Below are 15,803 nucleotides of genomic sequence, written 5' to 3'. Positions count from 1 at the left end.
AGGAGGCTGCAGGACAAGCAATGGACATGGAATATATGGTTGGCAAGGGTGGCTGGGTCAAGGGTTTAAATGTCTGAAAGTGAGACAGTGGAGGAGACATTTTTTTAACCTCTTTGTGGGGGAAAAGAGGATGCAGTGATACTGACATGGGGATCCAAGCAGCTTGACAGTGGGGACGACTCGAGGAAGGGAGCACCACAGAGAAGTCACCATTGGCAACCTAGACCTCTTGGGTTGGATGTCTGGTCACTGGATGGACAGCTACAATGAACAATACTTCTCTCTAGACAGGCTGGAATTTTGATGCACAGTAGATACTGAGAACTTGGAATCCGAGTAAAACTAAGATAAATCATGTCACCATGGCCAAATCCAGTGACCTTCATCTACAGCCGCTCTCCCTCAGCTCTTATTATTCTACAAGGTCAACCCCGGGTTGGCAGCTTTTTCCACACACCCAACAGTGTGTCACCCAATCCAACCAGAGTGTGCAGTCCCAAATACCTATTATGAAAGCTATCCCAGAAGCCATATTTCTTAAGGCGCAAAGAGACAGGTGGGAAGCTAATTTTAATATATTTTACTTAACTCAGCAGACCCAAAACACTATCATTCTAACGTGCAATTGGCATAAAAATGATTTTACATTCTTTTTAATTTCATAGTAAGCATTTAAAATCCAGTATACACTTCTGGTGTGGAAGACTCTCGGGGTTAGGGAAATGAATACATGGATGTCCCCTTCCAATTCATATGCTGGATCCTCAGCTCCTAAGGGGATGGCCCTTTCTGTTGACTTTCCCTTTTCTGAAACTTTGAGTCCGCTATTTAAGATTCTCTGCATATGATTTTCTATTGCAAGTCCAAATATACTAATAGTCTCTTTTTTTCCCCCGAGTCACATTTGAAGTACTCGGTTGTCAGGTTTGTGTAAAGTCTGCCACACTGAGAAACATGACTTGAGTTTTATTTGTTAGCCGAAAGTGTTGGGAGGGGCGACTACAGAAAAGTTTGATAATCACTTTCTCCACACCACATGCTCAGATTAAAGAGCTCTATCTGAACCGAGACATTCTTTAAATAAAAATAAAAAAAAGATTAATTTTAAATGACCGCTTAAACTTAACTTCTTTTCCCAGAGTTAAACTATCTTTCTGTTCCATCTTTTTTTTTTCTGCTATGAACACACCCAGCTGCCAGTCCATTATGCACAATCCTCTACTTAGTCTCTGCTTATCCTTGGGGGAAAAGTAGGTTGCTAGGATTCTCATTACTTTTACTATTCTTACCCTGAGTTTTACAGTAAGCATTCTGCGAGATGAGTAGCTAAAAATACCGCAGAACAGACTGCATCATTTATATCTTTTCTTTCTCCTCCTCTATTAAGAGCCCACATCTACCCAAATCAACCAAACAACAAAAATAAGAACCCTGAAGTTTAGCAAAAACCAGAAAGCAGAAAAAAAAAAAAAAGCAGAAGACCAAACTGAGTGTCAACTTTCAGAAGGGGGGGAAAAAGCAGCCAGGTCCCAGAGAACGCATCCTTACTGGACCAATTTGCCACAGGACTTAGCCCGGCCTATATACCAGGCGAACACTTGTCTCTCCGCATTCCTTGCCACAGCTGCGTCCTCCTGGACTACTCTGTTTGGCTAAATATAGGCTAAATAAGCAGCTTGCTAGGGCTTCAGCTCTCTGAAGTGCTGGCCCCACCAGTGCCCACTGAGCTGTGCCCGAGAGCACACTCGCACAGTCTCGGGAGTTCCCATCTCAGAGTGTGAGGGCAGAAACGGCACAGTGTCTCTCCCCGCTGCACGAGTTAAACCACAGCCTCCACAGAAGGAAGTAGAGTTAGGCCGTGACCTACGATTCTGTCTCAGAAATTAAAATGTCAAGTGGCAGTAAGTCGTACGCTGTCTTATCAAGAGCTGACTGTGACATTTAAACTCACCGAGTCATCGAGTTGGCTGACCACTGACATCACTGATGCTGGTGGTGCATGTCCTGTTTTTGATGTAAAAGACTTTGGGGGTGAGGCACACGCAAAAGTACCTCTAGTGCTTGCCATTCTTCAAGCTCACCATTGGTTTCTCTCCCGAATGGCTGAAAAAAGCTGAGTAGGTTTCCAAGAGAGACAGGATCACCTCTAAGTGCGTACCTTGCTTACTTGGTTGGTTACTTTCTTGGCAAATTCTACATCAGGAGGATCAGGAAGGGACGTGAACTGAGTTTGCTGTTCAGTGAGTCCTTTTTTGTAGGCAATCTGTTAGAAATAAAAGGCAGGGATGTCCATCAGCGTTTGAAAAGGAACCCTCCTTTTCATGTTCTCTGCATTTGTTGGCATTTTATTTTTTTTTTATTTTTTATTTTTTATTTTTCGAGACAGGGTTTGGTGCCTGTCCCGGAACTAGCTCTTATAGACCAGGCTGGCCTCGAACTCCCAGAGATCCGCCTGCCTCTGCCTCCCGAGTGCTGGGATTAAAGGCGTGCGCCACCACCGCCCAGCTTTGTTGGCATTTTTAAACAAGACCAATGTCTGTTAATTGTCGTGCACCATCTAGCCATGACTGGTTTGCATGCCCTGCCTCTCAGGACTGCCATTCACTTCTTTTTCTGTGGGTCTTCTCTCCTCTCAAGGATTCTTGGTCCTAGACCTGTTTCTTTGCATCTGTCTTAGTGCCATCCTTGGTAAGGGCAAGTTTTCTTTTCATTGGCATCCTCAACTCTTAACCACATGCCAACTTAACAGCCTCCATTTCTGGACCACACACACACACACACACACACACATATTATTTCTTTTGCCCAGGATGCTGACTGGTACAGAGGAAAATTACACACAATTATTGATGGGACAGTGCTAACATTGTCAGTGGGGTTAAGAAGGACATATGAGCAAAGTTTATGGGAGTAAATCTTCAAGCCACAACACCTAGCTTGAACCCTATAGGTCATCTGCCCAGTTTTCTTCTCGGTGAACTGTGACTTGCTTAGGGCTGTGTGTCTAACATTCTATGACTTTATGATGTACAATCACCACTCTGTCTTCAGTGAAATTTGAATATCTCATGACGTGTCCAGATTCCTGGAAGCAGGTCTCAACTCCAGCCCTTCCGTAGGTCCTCCGTAAACTCTATGCTACTCTGATTTTCTCTTTTGTAGAGAAAGGAGAAGGCTTTACAGTTCAAGCTTATCTCTGTCCCTGTGGTTCTGACCCCGAGGACAAGCAGCTCTCACAGGGCATGGCTCCTGCACTCTCTGCCGTTCCCTCACTTGCCTTTTGTACCAAGCTCCATCCATTGTCGCTACTATGCGTCACAGCTTCAACCTCTTCCCCCTTTATACCTCCTTCCTTCCCAGCCCATAAAAGCTTCTATCATCTTAAAAGTCTGGTATGCATGAATCATGGACCGCTTCATCCCTTCTCTCCTTTCTCCCGGTCTTCCTGAATCTTCTAACTAGAGGGAGGGGTCAGTCACTGACTCCAGCAGAAGTCCCAACTCATCTGTCACAAAATATCTCTCATTCAACATGACGGCATTTTTATTTATAATAAAAAGGAATTCTTCAAGACCACAATCATGTTATACTTAACTAGGCCTAAGTATGTCTTTTAATAACATTGACCTAGTATCTGTAACAAAAGCTTTCACGAAAAATCAAATTAACTGGGATATAAAAGTTTTTTTTTAAAATCACACAATATATATGAATTCCCATGTTTAATTTAAGTTCATGAAAGCCTTATTTTAGCCAAAGGGCAGGTGGAATTTTCCATGACTTAGGGAAAGTCCTTAGGGAGAAAGCTGTATTCAAATAGAAGAAACACTTAGTAAGAATGACAGCCTGTCAAAAACTGTCTGAGAAATCATATCACCAAGTTCTCATATTTCAGGACCCATGCTCAGAGTTCTGTCTACTTAGAATTCTGCACTCCCGATCAGTCTAAAGATATTCTTAGTCTTTAAAACTGTTTTCTCTGTCAAATAGAGAAAAAAATGCTTGTCAACTTCACTACACACTTGGAGGCATTTAAAGATTAAAGAAATTAATTTTTTGTCTAAAAAAAAACTGTTTTCTCTGTATTTAGATAACAGGAAAACATAGTAAATCGTAGTGAGAGAGACGCAGGAATAAGGTACAGAGAAAATGAGTGACTGTAACCTAAGCCCCTGGCTTGAAGGCTATGTGCCCACACAGTGATATGCTCCATGGACAACAGCTTGCTCTGGTGTCTGAGCTAGGGACTGTAAAACTCATGTTGCTAACAATAGTATTAATAGCCGCACTAGTAATGTGATACTTGGTGCATACTTGGTCAGCAACAAAAATAAAAGCTATGTCCCAACTGCCAAGCATTGCGGAGTTAAGAGTGGAGATTTTACTTCATTGTTGTGAGTTTTTTCCTGTGTGTATCCTGTGTGTATTTCTACAATGTCTTAAAGGCAATTCTTAATTGACTTAAAGACAACTGTCTTAAAGACAATTCTTAATCTTTATTTCACGGGTAAAGGAAGGTGTTCAGAGAGCATCTTCTTGGACACCTCTCCCTAGGCCTATATGACATGGCATTTCCAGACTCCCCTTCAGCTTCTCTGTGCCCTCATCTTGTGCTGGCTTCTTCCAGGTGTCCTGAATGTCATCCAGGACTCTGACCTTGACCATATTCTCTTCCACACTTCTGTCATTTCTTGTCTTCAGCTATCACAATTATTCTGATGACTTTTAAACAATAAGTGCTTATCCTGATCTCGCCACCATGAGGATCTCACACCCTCAATCTTTACTTTATCCATGGAATGTTCTGGTCCAAATGCTTTCCCTATTATTTCAAGCCCGTTTCTTTCTCCACAATACCTAGCTGTTTGAGCCCCCAGACCACCTGTGTGTGGTAATAAACCCCATCCCTCCATTCTCTCCTTTGTCTCCAGTATCCAGTGTCGCCAACACTTACTGTTACTATCATGGAAACTCCTTTCTTTTCCTTTGCTCCTTTCTCCACTGCTAAGTCAGACACTGCGAGTACTCACAATTTCTAACGTTTCCTGGATCCAATCCATCGTCCTGAGTTTCTCCAGATTCTACCTTTGTCCCACTGTTTTCCTCATTTGCATCTTGTGCTGACTTGTTGCCCAAACTCTTATGTCATGCTGGTTCTTAAGGTCCTGCCCTGGCTATTTAATAAGCACCCTGCCATTGAGGCCCCCACTGTCCTTGTTCATTAGCACCCCAGACTCATGTCACTTTTTCCTCTTGATCAGAGAGGTTGTGTACCCAAAATGCGCTTTTTTCGTCATTACCCAGCTCTCTGTCATTTCTTATATGTGTGCTTCCTCACAGCAATGACTAGGTCATTCTGGTCCCTTTCTATCTTTGTTTGACATATGATGCTTTCTTTCATCCTGCCGGCATGATAATGGACTTTCAAGGGAAAAGATGAAACTTTCATAGCCTGCTAGATATTCATACACAGCCAACTTCCAATAAATATTTATGACTTAGCCTCTTCTCAAGGGACCACCAAGAGGCTCTCTCAGGTTTCCAGAGTCCCCAAGGGGAGGAGAGAAACATCCCGTTCAGACTTGACTCGGATGGTGGGACAGAGCTAAATAACACCACAGGACAGCATTTGCTTAGTAAATTTGCAAAGGGAGGGATGTGATCCCAATGGCTGTTGTGCTTTTATTTTTTTATTTTTTATTTTTTTGTAAAAAATGCCACTCTAGTGGCACAACACAACTTTAGCAGAGCCAAGAGGGAAAATGACACATGGTTTGGTGGGAAGAACGTTAGTCCTGGGATTTAAGTCCAGATTCTGCCACTACCGATGGGAATGTAGGTTTCTCACATAAAGGAATCGGGCTAAATTATGTCTAATATAATGTGCTAATATAAACACATATATAATAAGTTTTGGTTCTGAATGAAGTCCTCTGTAATAATACTGGATACTGGATCTTTTTTCAAGGACCTATGGACCTGGCCCTGGCTTTCCCCGACTCTAACATTCAGATGGTACCAAGTGTGTATCACTTACGTCACTGAGCGCCTTCTGGGCCTGGGCGACCCGCCTCAGTTCCGGACTGTCATTATAGGGATAAAACAACCCTTTGTCTGCTTCCCAGTCTTCAGTGTACAGTTTCTAAATCAGAAAAGGGTAAAAAAAAAAAGTGAAAAAACAAACTATACTCACAGAAAATACATAATTCTAAGCTTTTATGGTGATATAAGGCACCGAGGACAAGGTGCGAACCACCGTCAATGACATTCCTAAACAGCTTCCCCCTTTCCATCCAATTTATGCTATTTTTGTTAGTAGCTTGTTTTACTTCTGAAAAAAAAATCTTAGTTTTAGACATTGTCTTCTGTCTGTGACTTTACCTGTCTTCTACCTAAGGAACAGAAAATATTTCCCCAACTTCTGTCATAAAACAAACTTCTAATTAGAGTGACAGCCGGGGGCATCCAAAGCATGACTGACTTTTTTTTGTTAAAGATTTATTTATTTATTATATATACAACATTCCTTCCATGTATGTTTACATGCCAGAAGAGGGCACCAGATCTCATTATAGATGGCTGTGAGCCACCATGTGGTTGCTGGGAATTGAACTCAGGACCTCTGGAAGAGCAGTCAAGTGCTCTTAACCTCTGAGCCACCTCTCCAGCCCTGACTTTTTTTTTTTTAAATGATGCTTTATCAATTTCCTCATCAGTTCTCTGGTGTCTTAATTCTCTCCATGTTAGCTCCCACCCACGGGGTTGCTCCAATTCTCCAGGTACTTTCAGCCAGTCTGCCCAAGAGTCCCCCTCAACAGAACCCGAGGGTCCTCCCTGCCAAGTTCTAGCCCTGTACAAGCCCCAAGGCTATTCCCCCAAACACCGAGAAACTGTCCCAAGTTGTCAAGAGTTCAGCAGTGCGGCTCGAAGTGTGCGGTTGGACATTGGAAAGAGCTAGACCTCACCTTACTGAACATGGCTGTGTTCTTAATGGCTTGGACAAGTTCAGGGGCATCAGGGGGAAGCAGGTACTTATCCTTGGTGTCTTCCCAGTTCTGCTTGTATAAAACCTGGAGAGAAAAACAGATGGACCTTGGCTTGACCTGTCACCCCAGGTGAAACAGTCAAGGCGTGGCCTCACACAAAAGCTGCTGAAGGCTACCAGGAAAATGCTGACCACGCCAACATGCCAGGACACCTTGTCAGCATTAGGAAGCTTTCGCAACAAACCAACCAACCAACAAAAACAACAAGACAAAAAACCCAAGAAACTTAAATTTAAAAAAATACTTTAGGATTCTGATTTTCAATTGATTTCTTTCAAAGGTTGCAATCAGTCAATGAATTAAATTTTCTTTTGTCTTACATGACTTCTATTAATTAGCTGCCCACATGTGAAATTTGGAATTTTTTTCATAAAAATTTCATATTCTAAATTCCTTAAAAAATAAGACATCAGGACTGCACAACTTTGTAGTTCCGTCCCCCGCACCCCACCACCACCGCTATTCGGGTAGCAAATGTCTCTTCAGGCAGATTAAGAGATATTCACTCCACTCCAGCCATCTATAAGCCGTTTCAGTCCTCTATGAGTGACAGTATGGCCGTCAATCCACCTCTAAGACACAATAAAGCGGGCTGCGCGAGCTGTTGAACACCCCAGCGCCGCCCACAACGTGGCCTCACCTTGCTGACTTGCTGCGACACTTTCTTTGCATGTTCAATGTCTTTTGCTTTTTCATCCACGTGACAGATAGTTTTTGCAACATCTCCATCCATTCGATACTTAACCTGCAGAAATGATACACTTATGAAGTTCCTGACATTCGTGGACACAGTATCTAAGCCTGTTGTAACCCAATGGCTGTATTTCCGCATCTCAAGGCACTTTAGCTAGGAGGATCCACAGGGCACCTGTGTGGACTACTTGTCTGCGCTGCTGGCTGAATTTTCAGCCTGAGGCTTCTCCGCCTTGCTGTACTCTATATGTGGAGGACCTCCATGAGTCGGAACACAAAAAAATAGTCCCCTATTTGATTGTTAAGCCGATCTTTTCGAAGTCTCTCTGGGTTCATTTGCATCAAATACGGTTCATGATTAACACCGTCTCTAGAAGTCTGGACTTGCTCAGAGTAATCTGACTCCTCATTCCCATGATGCTTAGTGCCACAGGACTCCAGAGCTAGGCATACTTCCACAATACCTCCCCCTCTTCTACGTTAGGGATGCGGCCTACCTCACTGAGTTGATCCTGTACTTTCTTGATTCTGCGAAGTTCTGGAGTATCGCTTGTGATAGCATATGGCTGTCCCTTTGCTTTCTCATAGTTCTCTTTGTATTTATTCTGAAAAGGATAACAGATATTAGTCTGGAACGTGACCAGACAACAGCAGAGAGTTCAGGCAGCACACACATTTCCCCATCTGATTTTTCCTTAAATCCTCCAAATCCTCACAATTATCAGTTGTGCCATCTTTCATTCTACTCCACATCCTTTCAGCAAAACCTAAAATAGATCTGTTAATTGACCCCCCCTAAACATGCCAGGAGCCTGAAGACTTGTTACAGACAATTGTCTTGGATATGCCCTAAAATAATTCTCTTGTGTTTTTTTTTTTTTTGGTTGCACACATAAACAAAAGCCTGGCTATCAATTATTCTAGAAAATGAGTTAATTCTGAAAAGATTTAATTGCTAATACAATGCAAAACTACTCAGCTCAGAAGCTGCGTGCAGCTGCGCTGCAGTGGTTACCCAGCTGCGATGCCAGCTGAATTACTGGGAAGCCTGAACTCGAATATTTCACGATGGAATGCAAATTTATCACCTCTGCCAGCTATACCACGGATCCTTGCTTTGGTAATAATCTGCATCTTTTGTAATTATCAGGGCCTGAAAGAGTATTCGTGAGTAATCAACAATTGGAATTACACTGCTGATTCAGACACTAACCACTGGCAAACTGGGGGAGGGGGGGCTTGCCAACAGTCCACTCAGAATATCATAAATTCTAGGTTCATAATGTCTGAATTAATGAGATTAAATGGCCATAAATTAATGAGGTAATTCTGCCTTTACTGAACGCTATAGCCAGGAGGCAAGAAAGTCTTGTTTAGAATCCTACATGTGAGATCATTCGAGGATTCGAATGAGAAATTTACTCCACAGTCTCCATGGAAACTGACGACTCAGATCCACCGAAACAGATGCGTCTCTCTGGCAGTCGCCGTTAAGTCCCATTGTCGTGGACCGTAAGGGACAGAGAACACTGACTCTTCAGTCATTCTCTGGCTGGGGTGCCTGTGGGAACACCTGGGCAGCTTTAAAAACTCCTCTTGCACAGGCCCAAGGCCTTGGATCACTAAACAAAAGTGCCGTGAGTACTAGAGTAGGTAAAAATATTAAAGGAGATTCCACGGTACAGTGGCCCTGGGCTACCCTCAATCAAACACTGTTGCCCGGTTTCAGATGAGTTTAGTCTGAGCTCGGTCTTCTGAATTACAAGTTTTTCACCCATCACCACGTAGGAAATCTTTTGTACAGCTGGCAGCTATAAGAGACCGTTCCCCTCAGGCACAGTCTAACTATATGACTTAGCATCTATGAACAGACTTTCAATAAATAAATAAGTAAAATATTTATGTTTGTGGTTTCATTGCTCTGGATGGGCTATGCAGCAAGTATTGTATAATCAATCAGGCTCCCGTATATCTTCCAGTAATGAGGATTTGTCTCAATGCTGCTATGGCATGGGTGAATGAATTCCACAAGTCACACACAAAAGACACACTTTGACAAACTAGTTGTGTTTCCTACAGGGCCGAAAAACAAAATCAGCCAGCATCTCAGAGCTGGTTAAAATCAGTAACTTCCCCATCACATAACCAGCATAGGAGGTGGCGCTCAATACTTACGGAGCTGAAAAGATCCTGCATTTTCTGACTGTGTTCAATGTAGGGGGTCATGAACTTGGAAGAGTCCACCTTCTTTCGGATGACCTTCTTCCGCTCCATCGGTTTTGCTGGTTGCGGCTGCACCAGCGCTGGGGTGGAAGGCTCCGACTGACCATAGTCAGATGTCCTGGTTGTCGTAGTTTCATAGACTTCTGTGATTGTCTGAAAATGAAACACGGATATGAAGTAAACACCAATACCATGACCTTGGTGTATACTGCTCCAATGTCAATCACATCGACCTTCCTTGGTGTTGTTTTTCCAGTCACAAAGCCAGCCAAAGCATGAAGCTGCACACAATGTCCATACATCCATTCGAAGACATTTAACACACGTCAGCCTGGATAGATTGTGACATCATCTGTAAACTGTATTTCCAGAGAGCTAGTCAAATACCTCAGGACTGCATAAAAATTACAAATAAAATCATCTTAATCATGTCTTCTTAAGTGAGTTTGGCTGTACCTCTACAGTAGACCCACTTGCTTAGCATGTACAAGGCCCTATGTTCCACCACCAGCACCGTTAAAATAAAACAAAATAGGAATCTTTTCAAGTTGTCTAGATCAAGAAAAAGCAAATGTGACTGAGTAATGAAATATTAAAAATAATGCTTGAATTCTTGATATTCTTTTAAGTAAATAAGAGTAGTTGCATTTTCTATAGCATTAGTCATTCTGTATAGTTTTGAGACAAAAAAATTAATCATATCAGTATTGTAAGTATTAGTCTTTTGGATTAGCTCACTACTGTGAATTAGATTTCCCTTCACACTGGCGGACCAATGGTGACAACATATTGGACAATTGTCTGCTCCACAGTCTTGTCTGTGCAATAGGTAGGAAACCATTAATTCTTACAGCAGGCTATTATGGAAAAACTATGATTCAATGTTTGTACTCCAAGGATAGAAATATGGCAGGTATACAAGGAAAGAGGACAAGCAGCAGAGGTTCCCATGCCCTGTGTAAGATCATGTCTTTCAAGGCAAAGATCCCCGGTCCCCACGGCAGAATTCTAGCATCAGTGTGGGGAAGAGAAACCGGCTAAGGCAACTGTAAACTTGACAAGTCCCACTGTAACTGACGGCACTCCGCCTCTTATTTCAAAAGTGTGACTCACTGTGAGAAACCAATCAAACCACCAATGCTAGTTTTTATCCAGTCCCAGGCTCCTTGAGCAAGCTGCAGAGTTTGCCACTTTTACCAATATTTGTCAGACTCAATGAGAAACAGCTCTTCACTGATAATAAAGCATGTGGCTGGGGGATTCCCAAATTGGAATTGTTACAAAACTGCCTTCTCTTGAGATTCCTAAAGTGGCATGTCACTGTTATGGGGGACAATGCCTCGGGAGCAGCACCCAAAGTGGCAGTGACCTTACCCTACAAGCTACAACTCCATGCAATTCAACTGCTAGACTGTGCCAATCAGAAGTCCAAGGCATCCTCCTGTGGCAGTCAAGGAGGGAGGCAGCCACTGATGTGCCCTTCATTCGCACTATCTATACAAAATTGCTGCGTGAGCAGCAGCAAACCATTCCTTGCCCTCTTGCATAAAGCAGAGCATAAAGACTGTGAGTTAGCCTGCCAAATGCATGGTCTGCTCTTTTACCACCAGCTTCTAGGCACAGGCAGGCAAGTGAGCTTCCTAAGTGAGTTTCCCTTTCTCCATCTTTCTGGCTCCCAGAGTAGGAGGGGAAAAAGAGGCTCTTTTCTAAAGAGAAGCAGAGTCCATGCGCACGTGGGCCAAGTCTTACCTCACCCGGCACCTCCTCGTAAACTGTCTCCTCCGTGTAGTACTGTAGACAGAGCACAGGGTAGGAGGATCAATGTGACAAGCAGAGCAGCCCACAGTCAGCCCTCCCCTGCCTCTGCTGACCCTAGATTCCCCAGGCTGAGGTGGCATGAAAGATCGGCAGGAAGGAAGGGGGTGAGGGTCTGTCTATATTCTGGGGCCCACTGTCACTTAGGAAGGCGGAGGAAACCTAAGGTGAATGAGTCAGGTCTAAGAAAAAGATACAAAGTGTCCAGCAAGGAGAGGGGTCTGAGGCGCCTGCAAGCACTGGAAGCTATTTTCCCAGGAGCAAGAAACAGCTGCCCCTTATACTTTCTGTCCTAGTTCGCTTTCCGTTGCCCTAATCACCACCACAATTAAAGCAGCTCAGGGAGGAAAGGATGGATTTGGCTTACACAGCCCATGACAGTCCACCCTCAAGGGAAATCAGGGCAGGAAGTCAAACAGGAGCAGAGGCATGCACCATGGAGGAAGGCTACTTTGGTGTGCTCTCGGGTATCTCTCAGACCGCTTTCTACTACAGCTCAGGACTACCTGCCCAGGGCTGGCTCTGCCCACAGTAGACTAGGCCCTTCCATATCAATTATTAATCAAAGTAATGTCCTGCAGACTTGCCTACCAAACAATCTGACAGGGCAATTCCTCAACTGTGGTTCCCTCTTCCCGGGGTGGCTCTACTTTGTAGACAAAAACTAACAGCCACAATATTTGAGAGAATCTACTTAGGAAAGGGCACAGTAATATCATCCTGTGGATGCTGTCTGTGCAAAGAGAAACTGTGCTAGGACTCACGGTCCACTAATTATAAAAACAAAACAGGAGCCTCCCGGGAGCAAATTGTATTAATAGTCGCTTCTCCGTTATTCCCATCTTCCCCGGACTACTAGAGTCCTGTGGAGTGATGGCCACCCCTTTTCAATAAAGTACAGCCTGCATCCTGTTCACCACTGTCTTCCTGCGCCCACTTGAACAACAGATGATTTCACTAGCCAAGCTGGGGTGGCCTTTCTGTGGGAAGGAAGGAGGGGCGCTAAGGTGACCATTGGCAAAGGTTGTGGGAAGGAAGGGGAGAATAGAGACTCCTCAGAGAATACGGGGCTGTGAGTTTGCTACTTGGGCCTGCAGCCTGGTTCTGAAACCCACTCTAGTTTCGTTCTCTGACATCACGAGCAATAAATAGATACAGAGAGGAACTGGCTGACATTTTGTCTCTGGTGCCTAAGGATAGAGTGGAATCCGGCCCCAGGCTCACCCAGCTCTGCTGGGCAAACAGCGGGAACAGCTTCTGCAGGTCAGCGCACACAAGAGCGGGATAAAATGGAAGCAGCTGGCTCAGGTTTTCTCAAGTCGAGAAAAAGCATGGAACTTTATGCTTTTCTTTTCCGCTCACACTGAAGGCATTGTGGGTAGGGATGGGTACACGGATGCAAATTTTTCCTCAGTGCCCTACTTCCTTTTGTCCTTAGCTCAGCAGGCTCTCATTGCCACAGGCCATCTACCTAGTCACCAAGGTTATAGCTATATAAAGCTCACCTAATGTCTAAGCTTGTACTTAATTCCATTGAAAATGTAATTTTTGCGTGTACATATCTTTATGTATAGCAATAAGCAGCGCCTGCTCTTTCAGGACAGAGGAGAGCTCTTTCACCCCTGTGACTTCACCACAGGACAAAGGCCATTTAGACACTTTAAGAGATATTGTTTGGCACTGAGGGCAAATGGAGCCATTCCCCTGGTCACACAGACCTTGAGTAGCCTACAAAGAAATCTTAAACTAAAATAAATGACTCCCATCAATTTTAGATTTTCCTAGCATCCCAGCAGAAGCAGCTTTTGTGAGCAGCGCGGTTTCGCCTTTAGCGGATCTCACCATTGGGAAATCAATCTTGGAAAGAAGCTCACAAAAAAAAAAATGCCGGGCGATGGTGGCGCACGCCTTTAATCCCAGCACTCGGGAGGCAGAGGCAGGCGGATCTCTGTGAGTTTGAGACCAGCCTGGTCTTCAGAGCTAGTTCCAGGACAGGCTCGAGAGCCACAGAGAAACCCTGTCTCGAAAAACAAAAAACAAAAACAAAAAAAAAAAAAGCAACATTGTTCAGTGACTTAGCATTAACTTGAACGTTAAATCTTATTTCTAAGAGTTATGCTAATTGGACTCCTTTCTCCTACGTTTCAGTCTGTATAGACAGAACCCAGCAAAATGTTATTTCAGGTATCCAAGACCCCTAAGAGATACATATTTGAGGCTGGCTGTTGTTTCAGAGACACTTCTCTTGAATCTGCCACCACCCCATTCTTGTGATCTTTTCTGGAACCAAAGAGACAAATGGTTCAACATTCCCCGAAAGGCACCTGCTGGTCAGACCAGCAGTTCTAACGGGGACAGAATGGTGAGGATGGAAGGCCAGAAACAACCCCTTCCCTTTGTGAGACTGGTTGCCTCAAGCAAGCCTTGACACTAGGCACAATGGCCAAGGTCACACAAACACTTAAAAGCCAGGCGTAGTTCAGCTGGAGGCTTGAAAGGGTTCCTTTTGTTATCACAGTAGTAAAGAAATTAATCATAATTATAACTTAATTTGTAGTGTTTAATACACTAGTTCTGACTTTTAGGAACCTACATTAAAATGTGCACGAGCGATGTACTTATCCATGAGAGGACTAGCCATCAGTATACAAGCCAGGGAGGTTAAACACTACATCTGTCAGATACATTCTGGTTTTGTATGTCCCAGGTAATTTTATTTATAGAACAAAATTTTTTCTTTGCCCACATAAAGACAGATTAGCAAGGGTAAATTTTGGCATCCCTATCCCACGTTTTGTTGGGGGCAGTCATTAAAAAATGAACACCGATTTTCATCCATTGAGATGGCTGTTAACTGGAACTTTCTAGGCAGACTCAGTTTCATAGCAATGTATTTGCGCAGAATAGCTGCAAGCCTTTGGGTTTCTGGCCTCAAACAACGCTGAGGGCAAGAGCAGATAAGGAAAAGTAATAACTGTGATTACAGCAATGAGATGCTAGTGTGGAACACGCAATAATTCTGTAAAACCGCCAGGTGGCCACAAACAACTGGGGGGATGTTTTCAAGATACCTGCTGTGGTCTTAGTGCTCAGGCAGGATTCAAAAGCTAGTCTTGTCTGTTTGCTTAAATATGATGGCGTCAATGGGAAAGATGCTGTAGCTGTAGCCGTGACCTTCATGAGTCCACACATGTATTTATGCTATTTATGATCGTGGGCACACATTCACACACACATACATGCCTGGTTCATAGATGGCTGTTCCTGTGCCATCTATGACTCCCCTTTGCCAGTCAACTAGCTGAAGCAGAAGTTGCCCATTCCCTATCTCCTGGTACAGATGTTGGGAAGAATGCCCTGTGATCACCGGCCTTGGAGGTGGGAAATCCATCAGTTTTAAAAGGCAAAACTGACCCGCACACATACCCTGGCTTCTGTTTGTCTGTCACTGTTTGTGAAGGTTTTTTTGAGCGTTTAAGAAAAAGTAAAACTGGGAAGTAGTGGCATTTCCTTCCCTTCTCCGTCTCACAAACTTACTGTCAAACGGAACAGAAAATACACCTTTCTTGACTTTTAACAGTGACTCTTTGGGAAGTTACAATAGATGATGTGGTTTTTTTTTTTTTTTTTTTTTAAACATTTGCCCGCTGGCTGTGGCTGTCACGTACACGTACACATTGCTGCCGAGCGGCCTTCCTTCTTCTTACCTCTATCACTTCCTCGTATTCCTCCTCGTCCGCCATTTTTCCAGAGTAGTAGCGGCACCTACAAACTGCCCGTGTTCCGTACAAATGAAAGTATATTAGCAATTTCTTATAACACCATAAAAGAATTGTAAAACAAGCCAGCCCACACAGTTATATACTTTTGTGGGTTAAGGGGCTTTATAGGCTACCAATGGGAGCCTCAGCCTCCCCCTCCTAACTCCCTCAGTGATAGGCTACCCATACAGAGTTTACTCAGTTTAAGTTTTAAAAGGAAGCGAGGCAGTATGGACCCCAGAGATGGAACTGAAATGGCCAAACA

At 43.7% G+C, this 15,803-nt stretch overlaps 1 protein-coding gene across 1 annotated transcript in view; it reads right to left on the bottom strand.

The window, feature by feature from the left end:
• Neb (nebulin) overlaps positions 1 to 15,520 on the bottom strand; it is a 190,075-nt gene extending 174,555 nt beyond the window's left edge. Inside the window, 8 exon segments of the mRNA XM_050140000.1 lie at positions 2,159 to 2,263; positions 6,038 to 6,142; positions 6,966 to 7,070; positions 7,687 to 7,791; positions 8,237 to 8,344; positions 9,915 to 10,115; positions 11,712 to 11,753; positions 15,485 to 15,520. Of these exon segments, the coding sequence (XP_049995957.1) occupies positions 2,159 to 2,263; positions 6,038 to 6,142; positions 6,966 to 7,070; positions 7,687 to 7,791; positions 8,237 to 8,344; positions 9,915 to 10,115; positions 11,712 to 11,753; positions 15,485 to 15,520 (807 nt within the window).
• Between the last annotated feature and the right edge of the window lie 283 nt (positions 15,521 to 15,803).

The sequence above is a fragment of the Alexandromys fortis genome, unplaced genomic scaffold, assembly GCF_014885135.2.
Source record: "Alexandromys fortis isolate MF-2015 unplaced genomic scaffold, M_Fortis_MF-2015_v1.1 scaffold_33, whole genome shotgun sequence".
Taxonomy (NCBI): domain Eukaryota; kingdom Metazoa; phylum Chordata; class Mammalia; order Rodentia; family Cricetidae; genus Alexandromys; species Alexandromys fortis.
This window is presented reverse-complemented; position numbering and strand designations above follow the sequence as displayed.